This window comes from Anopheles ziemanni, chromosome 2, assembly GCF_943734765.1.
Source record: "Anopheles ziemanni chromosome 2, idAnoZiCoDA_A2_x.2, whole genome shotgun sequence".
NCBI lineage: Eukaryota > Metazoa > Arthropoda > Insecta > Diptera > Culicidae > Anopheles > Anopheles ziemanni.
The window spans coordinates 88,317,802-88,334,273 of record NC_080705.1 but is presented as its reverse complement, the minus strand read 5'-3'; the positions used below and the strand labels follow the sequence as shown (position 1 = coordinate 88,334,273).

The following is a 16,472-nucleotide window of genomic DNA, read 5'->3' as shown; positions in this document are numbered from 1 at the left end:
ATAAATAGGGTGAAAAAGCGGGAAAAAATTTACTCTGTTACAAGCACCGGGAATAATGAGTAAATTTTTTGTTTTGCTTCTTGCTAAACGATTCCTAAAAATCATAAAATATCGTAGTTAGTTATTTGTCTGGGTTACAAATTGTTGGGTGAAATTGTTGCAAATGTCTTAAAAAACATTAAAGTTTAGTTTGATGTAAATAGACGAATGTTTATGTAAACAGATGAACTAATCTTCTGCTTATACTTTTCTTGGCTTTGGCCTTCTTGGTATCTTGAGTGTTTTGAATAATTTTTAAATCGTTACGCTAAAGCTACGAATCCGTAATCTTAAAAATCATCGTGTTGTTGTAAAACAACGGATCTCGCAGCTTTGACTAGCTTTATAGCCCTGAACATATCTAAGATGCAGTCATTAGCGAATAAACTCAGCGTGTCTTTAAGGATTAGTAAACTTACCAACCAGCGTTTATGAGCTAACTTTATTCCTCAATCAAATTCACTGCCAAATACCACAATACCACGATGACTAACTTCAGTAAATGCGCACGATTCGAGCATTCATTCGACGTGCGTCGACGTGTCATAGACCTTTGAACGGTGCGGTGTTCCCTGTCTCGAGATCTACTCAAGATAGCACAGAAGACTAAGCGAACTAGGAAAGAGACATATGTGCATAAATACAGCGACAGCGGTGCTAAGAACGGCGGTGCTTGACTCCAACCACACACACACACACACACAAAAGAAGTGTGCTATCGATCGGCAACAACATTGTACTTAGCGGGGTGGCTTCGAGCAAGATCGATCAGTTGGTCAACCCCACCGCGCACGGTTCAAGTGGTGAGGCGGAACCCGGTGCCTCAAGTAGGTGCCGATGATTGAAGGACCGCTCGGCAAGCACCACTTGCTGTCCGCGTGGCGCACGTCAAGAACGGGCTGGATGGAAAAAACTCCCCGTTTCCTTCTTGCTCCCGGTCGGTTGGCGTTTTTCAACAGAGTATTTTTCCCCCTCACCGTCCGCCTTCGATGATTTGCGGAGCGGTAGTCGTTGAATGGTTTGAACCAATAAAAAAAAACAACATCGTACGACCATTCCCGACCAACTCCATCGGACACACCGTAGGCCTACCGCAAGAAAGGAAGAATGATGGTAAAAAAACGCCAACTTCGATCCCGCTGTGGAGTATGTTATTTGTTGCTACCATAAGACTCAAGCCCACCGCCCTCAACCCTCACCCAATGCCCTCTGGTGTCCGCAATTCCGCTTCACATTTCCACCCCGGAGACCAGACGCTGAGCGGCCCGCGAACGGATGGAGACGAGATTTATGCTGCCTCCGGTGAGACGGTCGGAAGAACAAAAAAAGGGGGCGTCCAGCGGCGAAGAGGTGCCGGACAAAAAGCATATGTCACAGAGTCGTACCGAGGCCGGCGGACCAGAGTGTCACTAGCACGTGTCCCTCCGCGCCGCCCGATGTACCACCCATAGGGCCCACCATAAGCATGCCAATAACGCGCATAGAAATAAATAAAGGGAACTGCGACTGTCCGAGCGGATTTTCGTTCGGCGATGGATTGCATTGTGCGATTTGCAAACAATATCGATCGGTTTGCTAGTGCTGGATAAATCGCGAAAAATGTGTGCAGAGATCGTTAGAGGGAGGGTTGGAAGGGTTTCAATCCACCCTCCAAAATGGCCGCCGAGCTTACGGCCCAACGCTTGGTTTATGCGGCACAGCATATGAAGCATAAAGTGGAGGGTTTTGGATTTGTTTTTCTCATGTAACATGTTTACATCACAGGGTGATGAAGATAAATTTCGTTTTGTCTAGTTTTAGTAGAATATTAAAAATATTCGGTTGAAAACGTTATCAAAACTTCTATACATCAAACTGATCGAAACATTAAGTTTAACGAAAAATTTATCAATTCTCCTGAACCACCCACTAAAGTTTGTGGAAAATCAGTAAACATTTTCCATGCAAGCCACATAAAAAGAACAACATTCACCTTGGACTGCGGCTCTAAGTTCCCCCCTTGGGTTCGCGTTCGGTTGTAGAATTCTGCAAATGATTGAACACTGAGTCACGGGCGTAGGATTAGTCATCGGAGTCGGCATGCCGGGCCAATGCAATGGCATGCCCCAAAAGTATGTTTGCCCCGCGGGAGAGAGCTTTGCAAGCGCCGGGGTCAAACTGGCAACAGATTGGCTATCAATTTTAACCACCTCCGAAGGTCATTCCGTAACCACCCACCCGGAGGGATTGGAATTGACGAAAACAGACATTGATCAAGCCGTAAATGCGCTGGAAGAACGATTTGTTTGATTGCGCAGGGTTTTCTGTTAGCTGGCAATCGGTTTGCAGTTTCGTAAGGTCATTTCTTTGACCCGTTGTTTTAAGCGGGGTGACCTATGTCGGCCAAGCGATATAAGTAGGTCTATCTGGCACCAGTAGCTACCAAAAAGTTCCATTTCGACACTGGACCTCAATAGGAACGTACCGAAACCGTGGGTTTTGTTGTTAACGATCCTCCTCCTGTTGGCCAACTCCGGCTCTTGACATGCTGCCTTGGTTGATTGGCAAGCGGATGGGGCAAGGGAAGCGGTGACCAAAATAATAATAATCATCGTCCTCCTACCCCATCGCGCAAAGTAACAACTGGAAGCCGACATCTTTCGCTCCCTGCAAACCACCCACCCTTGGCTGGAACCGGGGGAGGCTTTTCTCCCGAAGCGAAAGCAACGAGTAAAAGATCGTCACGCCGTGGTTATAACCGCGGGAAGGATTACAATAGAAAAACAAACTGACCGCACAAAACTGGCTCCTTCCACGCGGGAAGGGTGAAGAAAAGAAGCCCAAGCAAGTTACGCTATTGCACCACACCAAAGTTGGGCGGAAGAATGGAAAAAGATCGACTTTTCTCCACGACGAAGAGAAGCGTGACAAAACGGCGATGAATAGCGAAGAGCTGAGCACCCGTTGTTGTTGTTGATTCATCGCATCATACTGACTAGGATTTATCTTGCCTTACTCCGTTTGGGCAACTGAAGGGAACGGTGGAGTTAGTAGGTTGGTTTTTTGAGATATTTCAACATGATTTATCCTACATTTTAACCAATCAGAATGTGAATTTCAATTAAATGATTTGTTCATCGTATTTACAATATTTATGATATATTTTCTATTTTTACAAATGAAATTAATAAAAAAAGAACGTTTAGCCTTTGTTAATGGCTTTGCGTCAGCAAGATTCGATAATGTGTTTAGTTGCAGTTCGAGCATTGTTAAGCAGTGAACATATTTTAGTAAATAGTTTTAAAATTAAATTAAAACTTCCACAATATTATACCCTACAGTTTGATTGTAACAATTAAAAAAATCTCCAAATTGCGGTCGTGTTTTATAAAACTACGTAATTTTAGTCTTTTTCTTGTTTCACACAGCTTTTTCACGTTTTCATCGAAATAATACTCATAAAAAAATGTACTCGGAAACGGATTTGAATGCCATAATCAGTCGTGGATTCTTAGGAAACTTAAAAAAACATTTGTTTAGAAAAATAAATAAATAAAACAATCCACAGTAGCCTTAATTGAAAACCAAATCGGAAAGATTGGATAAGCGTGGGTTGACAATTATTTTGTAACCACAGTTTCGACTGTTACTGACCGTACGTTTTAATGCTCGCCATTCTACACGTAACAATAAAAACAATTATTTTAGCTCCCGTCTAACTCTAGGCCTCCCTTATGATGCTCTGTTTAATCTGCTTCTCGAGCAGACGCCTGCTTCGTTGATTGACTACGGAAGGTTTTCATTCTCGTTGTACTCTACCTAGCCGCCACTACACCAAACGGCCTGTATCCATCAACCGCGTTGCAGGCTCGTTACGTCACCAAAAAAAAAAGCGCGACAACTCTACGGACGAGCACGGACCTCAAGAAACCTCAACAAACGGTACCATTGGAACAACAGAAAGGGCTCAAAACACACTCCCGGTCTGGCTCCCTGCCCGTTGCGTTATCCACACTACGATCCCTGGTACGATCCGGTGTCCAAGTGCGCCAAACAAGTTCACGCCAGCGACGACACCAGCAAGGAGCTCACCCTTGTAAGGCGAGCGTTACCAATTGGAGACAAAAAAAAAGGCTATTTTCTCGCCTGATTTTGTTTCACTCCACATCCAGTCGGCATTCTCCCATGGGCCAGGCTCAGCAAAGAAGCTGAGGATCATTAGCGTGGTGCTCTTCGCGGGCGACGACGGTCCAATGACCGGCTCCAGAGGCTTCATGTGGTGTTATGGCGTGTTACCCTATCGCCGGACCGGACTGGTTCCACCGGAGATCCCAGATCGGGAGGCCTTGATCAACCTTGGAGGTTGGTTGAGAGCGAGAGACACGGGCTTCAAATCAATCAGGAGTAATCCAGTTACCCCCTATAAAACGTCGTAAAAGTTTATTTTTATTGCCGAAACTCATTAAAGTTACATGGCTCTTAATTACCGCCACTTGGTCGAGGTTCGTTCTATTCTTCCATCGGACATTGGATGCACTGAAAGGTAGGTTCCTTCCTACCAGAGGAACACAAACCTACTGCAATAGATAGCGGATTGCACCTTGAACCCGGTCCGTGTTCTAGCTTCCTTATACATCCCGAGACTATATATCTAGCTCTTGGTTGGAACTCGCTCGGTCATTAGCATACTTCCCAACGGTAAGCGCATCGGCCATTCCCTTACGGCTTCATTTCCCTTTTTCGGTACAGATTGTGCAACAATGTTGCACTAATATGTCCATACCCTCGGCCCCGGGGCTTCCTAGTGTCGCTAGGAGTGAGCACGATCCCCCGGGAACCCACCACCAGGGAACGTCAAGCCGGGTGTGGTCCGCCTTCCAGTGTGGTTACGGCGTTCCAAATAGGCTCACACGCGGAATCGTATAAGTATGTAATAAATTTCACACCCCCTCTCCCACCGCTTCGGCGTTGCCGATCTCCACCCTTTCGATTGTTTCAGGATTATATGACGCTCATTGAACTCTGGACGCCCATTTCGGATGGGGAGGTGAGGCATCAATGGGGCGTCCCTAAGCGGCTCAAGAAAGTAAGAAGGAACTAACTGATGGCATGAGAAGTTCATCGGGATCTCGGCAGCAGGAAAGAGCAGTTATAGCTGGTTGGGACCTTCTTTGCAGACGGGAACTAGGAATGGCAAAGAACGCTTGTTCGAAAACTAGTGTGTGTGTTTATGTGCGAGTGCGATATTAATCATCGTCAGCTTATGGAAACGGCAAGACAGCTACCGCGAGCAGTAGGAGACCCGGTGGAGACCCAGGCACCCGATTCGCCGGTGAGGAGAAGGATGGGATTTCGTCATAGGACGCCATTGACGGTGTGCTTTCGCCCGCATGAGTTTGCAATGAAAATCTGCTCGCAAGGAGCGGCCCCCCCGAAAAAGGGTGCGTACGACGTGATCGCGATCGCGTTCCTTATGGATCGGTGGTGGTTTCTTGCACACTCTCCGGTTGCGTAACAATAACGCGATCGCAATCTTTTGCCGTGCGCAAACGTTTAGGAGACACTCGCGTGGGGAATAGAGTGACAGCAGCGGCATCAGTGACAGCGGAAGAGTCCGTAGGTGAGGTCAATTATTATTCCAAATTTGTCACTGCGTTGTAGGAAAATCACAACCGAGCAGCATACATTTCAACTCCGTTCTGAACCTTTCGAAAATCTGCTGGAGTGTGTTTCAAATGGCGAGGGAAAGAGAGATATGGGATCTCCAACGACGCAACCGTTAATCCCAAGCGATAAATGTCGAAGTGTTTCACCGAACGGTGAAATGAAGACATTTTCCACGCTGCATCACGATCGCTCGACCGATCGGTAGCTTCCCTCTGCGGTGGTCGATGCATTTCACCACTTCTACAGCAGGGTAAGGCTTCTGGTATTTTCATTCTGATGCCCTTTCTCCCTTCCCACAGTGCACGGTACCGACGATTGACACACTATCCCTTTTTGGGCGATGAAGACGGCGTGGATGGTAAATTTTGCGAATCGCGATGCCGCAAATCTTCCCGCACCACGAACACCAGCTGGTGGAGGGAATGGCCATGAATGAGGTTAAACGGACGGGGATTTGAAAGTAGCTGAAGAAAACGAGGAATCGCTTGGGGAGCCTCACTCAGGACAATGGGGATTCTGTTACATCCACGGCCAGTTAGTTACGCAATCTAAACCAACGAAAGGCGCGTCGAAATGCTTCAAATTGCGTTGAAAAAAAGCACCACCGAACAGAAGGGATTGAAGAATGTTTCAAATTAATGCCTAAACGCTGATTAGGCTGATCGTTTGCCCGAGCGCCGCTTTTGGAAGAAAGGCGCACGAACTTCTTTTTGGTGCCGATCGGCACATTGAGGTTGCACTTTTTGAAGCAATCGATACGGATCGAACAACATCATCTTGCCGAACTGGCCTATATCGGAGGATATCCAAACAGGTTGATAGGTTCTCCAGCATCTTCTCGTTTATATTTAAGATTGGTTTCGAATGGGAAAAGATCTTGATAATGCTGACGTTGTGCATCATATTTTTTCTTTGCCTTATACTCACATTTTTCATTGAAAATATAATGTTTTGTATTCAAAGCAATTTTAAGATTTTTGACAAAAAGCGAATCGTTTTTCCTTCGTTAACCAAGGAACGTTTCATTTCGTTATTGAAACATATAAGACTACATTTTTTAAATGACTGAGAAAATATAAGAACAGTTGATGCTAAATGTTTCTACCAACTAACAAGTAATATTCATAGATAAAGCCAGTTTAGAAGTTAAGCAGTTGTGTTGCTTACAGCATAATCTACTAAAATTATCACGTCGATAGATTTGTCGAATAGGATATTTTACAGATTGTTCAAGAGATCTATCTATCTGAAAATATTAAAAGTTAAACGTCAACTGTAATTTGTATTCCAAGAGGTAAAAACAAAACTTTCCTTAAGAGAGACTGTTTCGCGTTTAGTTTTTAAAGTGAACCATTCTCCTTTTAGTTAGAAAGCTTTTACCTTTCTTCTCTTCGCAACAATTCTCACACTCCACGGCTGTGCCGGCTGACGTTGAGGTTGTAAATCCTGTGACCATAACAAAAATCATAATCAATTGCAATTCGTTCCGCGCGGAACATCGTGCAATTATCATCGCCATAAACTCGGTGGAGTAAATTTTCCCAACAACAACAACAGATCCTTCCCCTGTTGAGCTTCACGAGAAGTTTTATGTATCGCACCGGTAAAATCAATGGCTAGAGAATCGTGCACCAGATGCTCACGGAAAACAGGGTGTCCCAAAGCCTGCCAGAATGCTCCCCCCCGTGCCTTCCCTTCCGCGACCAGCTCGGTAGGAGCGCGAGATTAAATCTACCCGGCAAAACACGAATCATATTCACGATACTTTCGCGACACGGAAACCCCACCCCGCTCTCTCTCTCTCTCTCAGTATATGTCCCTCGGGCCCTGGGCAGGCGATTGTGAGGAAAAGCGCCCACAACTGCGCCGCTGGGTTTTGCAGCAGGGAAAAGGTGACGGGAACAACGTGACAGTAATGTGTCGTCGTGTGCAGGTCGTACTAATAAAAATTGATTTTTATGCAACGCCTTTTTTCCGCCTCCGACTGTGTCTTGTGAGGGGTGAAGGGCCGGGATAAAGGAAGGAGAAAGGTGCACCACCCCCCGCTGCTTAGTGTGACATCTCTTGAAGACACACACACACATACACACATACACCAGCCCAAGGAAAGCATTACGAACCTTTTCCTTTCTTCCCATGATCCCGTTAGCTTGACGCAACCCGTTTGGGAAACCGAAGGAGTCGTCCCAGGCAATTCGATTCGGCAAAGGAACAGGCGAAAAGCTGTGCCCTCCGTAGCAAAAGATCTTTCCCCCACTGGGTGGACCGGAATGGGAGCTCCCAGGAAAAGACAGCTTTCATGTAGTGAGGAAACGAAATCAAATAAAACAAACGGAACGAAGGATGGTGGCTGGAAAGGATTGGAATGGAACGAAAACATTGTCACGATTGTCACGCGCCGTTTGGAAGTGCGAAGGCGTTGTTCGATTTGATTGATACGTTGGTGGTTGTGGCCGTGGGCATCGCAGACAACCGGTAGGTTCCTGCGCGTTTTTAATGGGATTCCGTTTCACGCTAACCTTTTGCGGGAAAATCCTTCGGTTGCCTGGCATGGTGCTGACTGGCTAATGGGACACTTTCCTTCCGCAAATGGTTGCGAGAAGTTGAGCGATGGAAGGCAACTGTACGGTGGCGCTACCGAACCGAGTGTGGGAGTTGAAAAATGCTAAACACACAAACTTCCAGCAACCTCCATCGCTCGAAAGAGTTCATTCCACTGCCTCCAACCCGACCAGCGAGCCGTAAAGATAATGGCATCATATTCTCGCGTGTGCGTTTGCTGTATCTAACACCACACACCGAACCCACATGCAGGGCTCGAGTTAAAAAGGCGGCCCGGGAAAACAATGGCAGTAATGATCAGCTGAAGGCGCACGCCGCCGCAGCCGGAAGAGGAATTGATAATTTACGTACCGGAGGGGGGGCAAGCAGACGCATAAAGCATAAAACCTTCACGAGCAACAAGTACTTTGGGGGGGGGAGGGTGGAGAAACCACCCCGTCGCATGCACGGGGAATGCACCCAAGCACCCAAGAAGAAGTTCGGATCGGGTGGAAGCATAATTATCGTCCCCCGCACCAACCATCCGAAAGCCGTACTCTTGAGATCGGAGCTTTTCTCCGCTCGAACGGGAGTTTACATTTTTTTTTCTCACACATTCACAAGTTGAAGGTCGGACAAATGGGCACGTACCCTGGCAGGTGAAGTTTTCCACGCGCTACACCTGGAAATCGTACTTGGCTGCGTGTAAACTCCAACATGTGGCTGCCGGGGGGGAAATACGAGGCGAGAAAATGTAACCTTCAAAGAAGCAAAAAAACACAACCGTCAACACCTGTTACAATCCGGATAAGGCAATGGGCCGAACTAATGGCTCAAATCCGTATCACTGTATTCAATTATTCCATTATTTGAAAGCTTTCAACAAATAAACCTTATCTGACCATACTATTCAAGAAAACTCCTTGGTCGTGCTCGGGAGGAAGATCATCAGCTCGTAATATATTCTTCTACTCTTCTACTGAACGATAGATAAGAGGTTGTAGGCCCAAAAAAGATGAAAATAAGCAAACCCACGACCAAAACACCAGAATACAATCTACTCCCGGTTATAAAGAAGCTTTTTTTAACAATTAGGAATGAATACTGATCCTGCCAGGGATGCTTAGGAGCAAATCCGTTTGGATTCAATATTTCCTGTCAAAATTATAGGGTAGATTTCTTGACGTTGGCAGCCTTTCTTAAGCTTCTTTAGCTTCTTAGAGTCGATCTGTAGCTGTAGCTAAAACTCATGCCCAAATGGAAAGCTAAATTACAGCTCAAGCTTGAGTCCAATCACTTACCCTACACAGGATTCGTTCGGATGTAGAGCCTGAGAAAGCACGAATAGCCTGAAAGAATTAAGAAAAATAAGTTATTAATCGAAATTATGACTGTGCCGAAAATGCAGCACCCCGCACGTACGTAAGGTACATTACCGTTCACTGCGACAGTGCTTCTAAGGCATTGCCCTTTCGCGTTCCGAGTTGAGAGCCTTGATATCCATCTCGTGTATCATAAGGCACTTGACACACTTCAGGTCTCTGATGAACGAGTAGAAAGACACTGGTCCTTACTTCCATATTCTTTCCAGTATTAATCGTCCTAGTTTCAAACGCTCGGTTTTATCAATCAATACCGTTTATTACTTTAAAACTGGAATTTTGAACGAAAAGAAATAATATGCAATCAACCGATTAGGGGCAAAAATATATTAATAATCATTTCACGACATTACACAGTTGCAATGCACACAAACCAGAATGTTTGGCGCGAACGGACCGTACCGGTATTCGGTACGGAATTAATTCTTTTCCCCTAGCCCTTCCTGCCATCTTCAAGAGCGCCTGTCGTTTTTTTTGTCGGTAGAATTTTCATTTGTTACGGAAAATTGTTCGTTTGGATATTTTTTTTTCTTTTTTTTAACTTTTTCTCAATTGATCGTTTTTTACTCTTACATATGTATAGTCAGAAATAAAATCTAGTTTACCGGACAAGTCTTAATACTACATAAACGGTTATATGTACAGTTTGATTTGCTTAGTCCATTCTGATGTACACCGGGGGCAAGAGGGTATCGAACCCAACGGATAGTGGGTATACAGCAATAGCTACAAACGAAGTGTACCTTGGGAGCTGCTGCCAGTTATTACGAGCCCACCTGACGACGGCCATTGCCCAAGCGGTCCAAAGTGGATTGTTGTGACAGAAGGGAAAGGGATGCGAAAAAAAAGTATGCAAAAATTTGCCATCCTTTGTGACAGCTTTCGAATTTAATTTAAAAAATCTCGAGCCCAATTCCTGGTACTATTACTTCTAAGACATGCTATTATTACTATTCCTTATATACAAATACGGTATTGGGCATGCTCTTTCCTGTGCATTGGGGCATTGGAAGTAACCTGTAAAGAAAATCATTTCATCAGAATGTTCTGTCGGAAGGAAACCCACTCAAAGTATACGTACATCGTGCGTGTGCGCTCGCTTGGGGTCATTTACTACCAATCGATAAAATCGATTACGCGCAACAAGTCTCACAGCTCCACCTCGGCTCCGACCGTCTCAGTGCCAGCACTGGCCTCTGGTATCGCTTCCAACACGCACCCATCGGGCAGTGCGTCGGACGCTGCGGGCGTCTCCTCGATGGCCGAAACCTCTTCCGTTGCCATAATGTCGTCTATCGTTCCATCGATCGTACCGATATCGACGACGGACGAGGGCAGGGGCGATTCGCTGTCTATCGTACCGACCACATCGAGCAGCTCGACGGGGGACGCCGGCCGGGTCGGGACGGCCAGCGAAAGTGTGGGCGAGGTAGAAAACGATGCCGTCGATGGTGGGAACGAAACCGAAGAAAACGGTGAGGCGCCAGCCGACGACAGCCGGTCCTCGGCGATGGCCGTCGCTAGTGGTGGCTCGTGCGAACTCGAGGCACCGTCGTGAACATGCGTCGTCGCCTCACCCGTTCCCAGTTCCCAGCTGACCTCCGGTACGAAGAGGGATTCGGAAGCGATGGAATTGCTTTCCTCTTCCATCAAAATCCCACCGCCGTCGTCCAGTGGAAACGGTTGTTGGTGGTCGTCTTCGGTTGATTGTTGCGTTTGGAGAGTTTCCTCTGGGCCATCTGTGGGATGCTGCTCTGCTTGTACCGCCGACATCATCGGATTGCGTTCCGGTGCGCTTGCGGAGGGAACGATATCCAAGGGGAGCTTTAAAATGTCCCAAACACGCTCGTCCAGTTCGGCCGTTTCTGAGCCCGAATCGGACGCGGGCGAGGAGAGCTGCAGTAACGTTGCGGCCGTTTCCTGCCGTCTGTCGGTGGCCTCATCCACCGATTGGGCAACGGGAAGTGGAAGTCCTGAGGTGGAAGGTTCTGGATTGAGTGTGGCTTCCACCGTCGCGGGTATCCGGATGGAGATTTTCACATCGACCGGTACGGTGGAAGATGTTCGCTGCGTTGGTTCCTCCTCAAACCCCACCGTCGTCGTCGTCGTTGTCATCGTCGTCGTCGTCGTCGTTGTGGTTGTCGTTGCCGTGTTTGGTTTCCGGTTGTAATGGCAACGCTTTATGATGACACTCTTTAGACGGCGTGTCCTATTGTCCGCTTCCTCGGTCGGGGAACAGGAAGGGCGCGTTTCGACGAAATAGTGATCACGTGCCGCTCGTCGCTGTGTCTCCACCACCGGGGACGCTTGGTGGACTTCCGCTTCCATCTTTGCACTACGCTTTGTCCGTTTGCCGCCTCGAGTTCGAGTGTCGGAAGTTTTGGCCTTCGTTTTCCTGCGCTTCGTGCCTTTGGAACTAGCTTTTGTGCTGGCTTTGCTGTTGCCAGTCACCGGGGTACGGGGCGGCTGCTGTGACCTATTGCGACGGTTCGATTTCACACCCACGTCCGGTGCGACATCCTTGGGAAGTTTAGCGCTTGCTCCGGTCGGCTGTTTGCTTTTTCGAGCCTTCTTAGACTTTGCCCCCTTCGCCGCGGCCTTTGGGTTGCTACTCGTTTGACGCTTTCTGCGTTTCGCTGGTTTTACAGCCTCCGAGGGCAGACTGCTGTTGGTGCTACTGCTGCTGCTGGTGCTGGAGCTGCTGCTGCTACTGCTGTTAGTAGAGCTGGTACTGCTGCTTCTACTGGAACTACTATTAGTGCTGCTACTGCTGCTACTACTGCTGCTGCTTCTGGAGCTGCTACTGGTAGCACTACTACCACTGGCAATGCTACTGTCGCTACTGACATCCTTTGCTCGATCGCGCAGTTCCTTCTTTCCCCTTTGCTTGGGCGGAGCGGCCACTCTTTTGACGAGCCGTTTCCGCTTTCTCCCGCGCGAAGGTTGCTGATGGACGCTCCTAAATCGGAACTCCTCGTGCGATGAGCTCGCCGAGCTACTCTCAGACGAGCCTTTGTAAGCCGACCCCAACACTCCCTCTCCATCGCTGTCGTCGTCCGTATCGCTCGCCTCATAGATGCTCTTCATTCCGATGCCGCCTGCGTAACGATTGAGCGATGGCATAGCGTAGTGTCTCGGCCGCAGTCCAACCGTCGTGCCGCTTCCGCTCGCACCACTTCCCCCGCTCATTCCACCGCAGTACCCCGAGCTGGTCGATGCACCCTGGTTGTACTCGAGGCACCCGGTCGATGTTTCCTTCTTCAGCGCATCCTGTTGGCTCGTTTGCGATGCAGTACCAGCAGCACCTGCAGCTCCGCCTTCCGCCGAGGAAACTTTCGGTGCCGGAATGGTACTGGCTTCGTCCACGAACACCACGTCACTGTCGCTGGCCGACTCGAGATCAACCACGTGATCGGGCGTACGCAGGTGAGGCGGTTTTTGTTCCCGCACGAACTGACACTCGTCGGAGTCGCTGGACGAGAGCTCGATGTTGTCGCCGTCGCGCAGCGTGTACGTTCCGGGACGGTGCATCAGTGTGGGCGCGGTTTGAGCTGTTGGTGGCGGCGCATCATCGTTTACTTCGATCACCTGCGCCGTTTGGGTGCCAGTCGTTGCCAGCGGGACCGTCCCATCCGAAGCGCCAGCCGAAGCGCCCGACTCACGCAACGTTCCGGTCATGATGACCGTTTGAACGGACGAACGTGCTTCGATGTGGAACTGTGTGCGTCCGACGCGTCGGCTGCTGACGCTACCTTGTGACCCGTTGCTATGGCTGGTGCTGTGGTTGCTGTTGTTGTTGCTACTGCTACCGGCGGAGGCAGGAGCAGGCCCTGGAGGCGATGGTAGGTAGACTATCTCGTCATCGTCTGGTTCCGAGGACGAGATGACGACGTTCCGTGGACTCGTCGGTAGGCTGAGCCGAACGCTGAACGGGGGATCATACTGGACGCACCGATCGTAACCGATCATGTCGAAAGGCGAGCGGGCAAAGTTTACCAGCTCGTGCTGGAAGTGTGCCCGGTACTGGAGCGGTAAGATGTGGTTCAACCCGTCCAGAAAGCTCTGCGACTCGACATCGGTTTCCTGCATCATCGTGATCACGTGTATCCCGGACCGAGGTACGCTTATCGCAAACAGCTCCCGGTCGGCCCACGGCAGTATGCGGTTAAGTTGTGCCGAATTGTTCCTTAAAAGAAAAGCGATATACGTTGAATGGGGGGTCTTGCATTTCGTTGTTGCTATTAAATGCTATTTGCTTGACTTACTGATAATAGCTAGCCGATGTATCGCGGAAGCAGCCGTTGATGTCGGGCAGGGGACGAGCGAAAAGTCGCTGCACGTAAATGAACCGCCTCCATTCGATGGTATTGAGACGCGACGGGATCGGCTGGTTGCCGAACTCACGGACAAATCGCTGCACGTCGTTGGACTGATGCATAAATAGCTCCTGCAGCAGCTCGCTCTGGCTCGGCCGCATACGAATCGACGTGCTGTAAAGGAAGCGGTGAGGAGCTCGCTCGGTGAGGAGAAAGTTCAGCTGCTGCTGGTAGATTTCGTGGCGCTGCTCGTCCGTCGGGCGGGGCACCGGAGTTATAAGCGGCTGGCTGTCCACACGGTTGCGGTAGGCGATCTCGATGAACGACTGCTTGCACAGCGGACACTCCGGTTTGACCTAAAAGATGAAGCGTATCGAACGGAGCCAATGAATTGAGCTTGCGAGCGCGGGCGGGCGGGTGGGCCCCCGGGGATGGCAGACAGTCATGGATGACACACCTTGCTCCACTCCCACAAACACTGGAAGCAAAATCGGTGACTACAGGAATTGGTGTACGACGGCTGGCGACACTTGCCCAGGCAGATGGCGCACTTGGGCGGCGGTGAACGGCGACCATCCGCCGACTCGTCCGGATCTTCCGAGGATGAGCTGTACGTGATCTCGTGACGCGCTGGCGGTGTGCTCGAGACGGGAAGTATTTCCGGTGTCGGAGGGCAATCGACTACGCCGAGCTCCTCCATCGTGGGAAGCTGTTTGTTTTCGTTAACGGCAACAGATTTTTCACCCACTTTTCTTACGCCACTAAACTAATACCCCCTACGGTAGGTGCAGTTGGAATGCTCCGTAATCACACTGTTCCCACACAATATCTAAATACTACGCTCATTCAATCACTGCTTGTTCTAGTTCAAGCCGAGCAAGTTATCTTTTGGTCTTTGGTGCGGCACAGGATCGTTTTTAGCCGAGGAACCTTCACAACACAGGGAAACATTTGGTCATCCCATTACCACACTTTACGCCATTATGAGTGAAACGTAAATCATCTCGGGAAAGAGGAATCTGACTAACGAAAAGCAATTGCACGTTATACACACACGGTACACTTTTTGTTCGCTTTTTTAGAACTGTTGGGGAAACGTTTTCAAGCACCAACGCCACAAAAAGAAGTGAATTTCATTGAACTGTCGAACTTCCACTATCGATTCCAATGAAATCCATCAGGACGATCAAAACAGCCTTCTGCGCGAACCTGACGTTTATCGAGGCGACGGTGAACTATCTCAAACCAGTTTCTGCTAAAAAAACAGGTTGCTTTTGGTAGGGATTTCACAACATTCCTCTAAAACAGATCATTGTTTGGTGAACAATAGTCAACCTATATAAAAATAAAATGCTTTTACCATAAAAATTCTAGAAAAATCAACTCTTCGCTCGGTAATAGCAGATTGAACCTGCAATGATAAATGTGTTGTTCCCTTTGCGCTTCAAGCCACATATTGTAAACAATACCGTTCGTAAAACCAGCTGTCAAATGAGGTATATAGTGTAGAAAGGTAAGTTCATGGCCACATTGACATTACCTTTCGACAATCAAAAGCATCGAGGAATAACTTCGATAAACAATTTATACGCGCTTACATTGGCATCGATTGTTATCATTTCATTCGTTTAGTAATGGAAACAGAGAGAATAGGGTTAAAAATCAGCTCTTCATTATTATCATCTTGGTTTAACAAACGATATACAAACAATGTTCAAGTTTTATATTTCTTCCATTCTATAAAAAATATCTTCTATTCCACAAATTCTGGTTTGACGATAGTGTTCGTAAAAACATTAGCTTACAAAAGGGCTTAAAATCGTTTTTCGCGTAACTTTGTCTCTAGAAGTTACTTATTTACGTACGAGACTTCAATAACCTTAATATTTTCGGTAAATCGGTTCGTTCAAATTTTGTGAAAATTGGCCGCACTGCTCGCAAGTTGTAGTACAATCAGATTTGTATTGAATTGTGGATTGTTTTGATCGGGCTCGCCGGGTGTTTTGAAAATTTTTGGAATATTTATGAAAAATAAAGTGAATATCAAATTAAATTAAGGTCTCTTTCGCTAGTAAAGTGTTTTTGTGTCGGTTCTTACGTTTGCTTTTAGTTTTGGTTTGCTATTTGTACACAACTCTCAGTCATGTCTTCCAGCTGTTTCTAGCACACAGAAAACTTGCGATCGCATTTGAAAACAGTTGCGCCATCGACACAAAAAATATTTAAATTCGATGGCATATGACAATCCCCAGTGTTGAAAAGAAAGCGACACTTCTACAAATACATTATCTGCCCGTGCGCATTCTGATTCTCTAGTCTCGCCTTCGTCCGCGATCGTCAGACGATCGTGAGCTGTTTTAAAATCTTCCTACGATCGTCTCAGTAGCAATCAAACAGTAACAGAGCGCGGAGTGATATTTTCCGAGAGGACCCTCGGTGTCGGCCACAGGTCCGCAGGTTGGTAGCAAAAGTGAGGGTGAAAACCCCCCACCGACCCGAAGAAGCATCGATGGGAAAGGGGCAGCGATCTTTATTTAGAACATAGTCG

At 47.8% G+C, this 16,472-nt stretch overlaps 1 protein-coding gene across 1 annotated transcript; it reads right to left on the bottom strand.

Moving 5' to 3' along the window:
- Positions 1–10,695: 10,695 nt before the first annotated feature.
- LOC131294727 (E3 ubiquitin-protein ligase Topors-like) lies at positions 10,696–14,878 on the bottom strand. Its single transcript, XM_058322775.1, has 3 exons — positions 14,382–14,878; positions 13,874–14,280; positions 10,696–13,794 (listed from the first exon to the last, which is right to left on the bottom strand). The coding sequence occupies exons 1-3, from the start codon at positions 14,622–14,624 to the stop codon at positions 10,758–10,760; spliced, it is 3,687 nt and encodes a 1,228-aa protein (XP_058178758.1). The 5' UTR covers positions 14,625–14,878; the 3' UTR covers positions 10,696–10,757.
- Positions 14,879–16,472: the final 1,594 nt, after the last annotated feature.

Excerpts from the sequence above, each read along its gene's own strand:
- LOC131294727 (XM_058322775.1), bottom strand. The coding sequence starts at position 14,624 with ATGGAGGAGCTCGGCGTAGTCGATTGCCCTCCGACACCGGAAATACTT. Across the intron at positions 14,281-14,381 it reads GTTTGTGGGAGTGGAGCAAG|GTCAAACCGGAGTGTCCGCT; the intron begins GTGTGTCATCCA and ends TTCATCTTTTAG. Across the intron at positions 13,795-13,873 it reads ACATCGGCTAGCTATTATCA|GAACAATTCGGCACAACTTA; the intron begins GTAAGTCAAGCA and ends TTTTCTTTTAAG.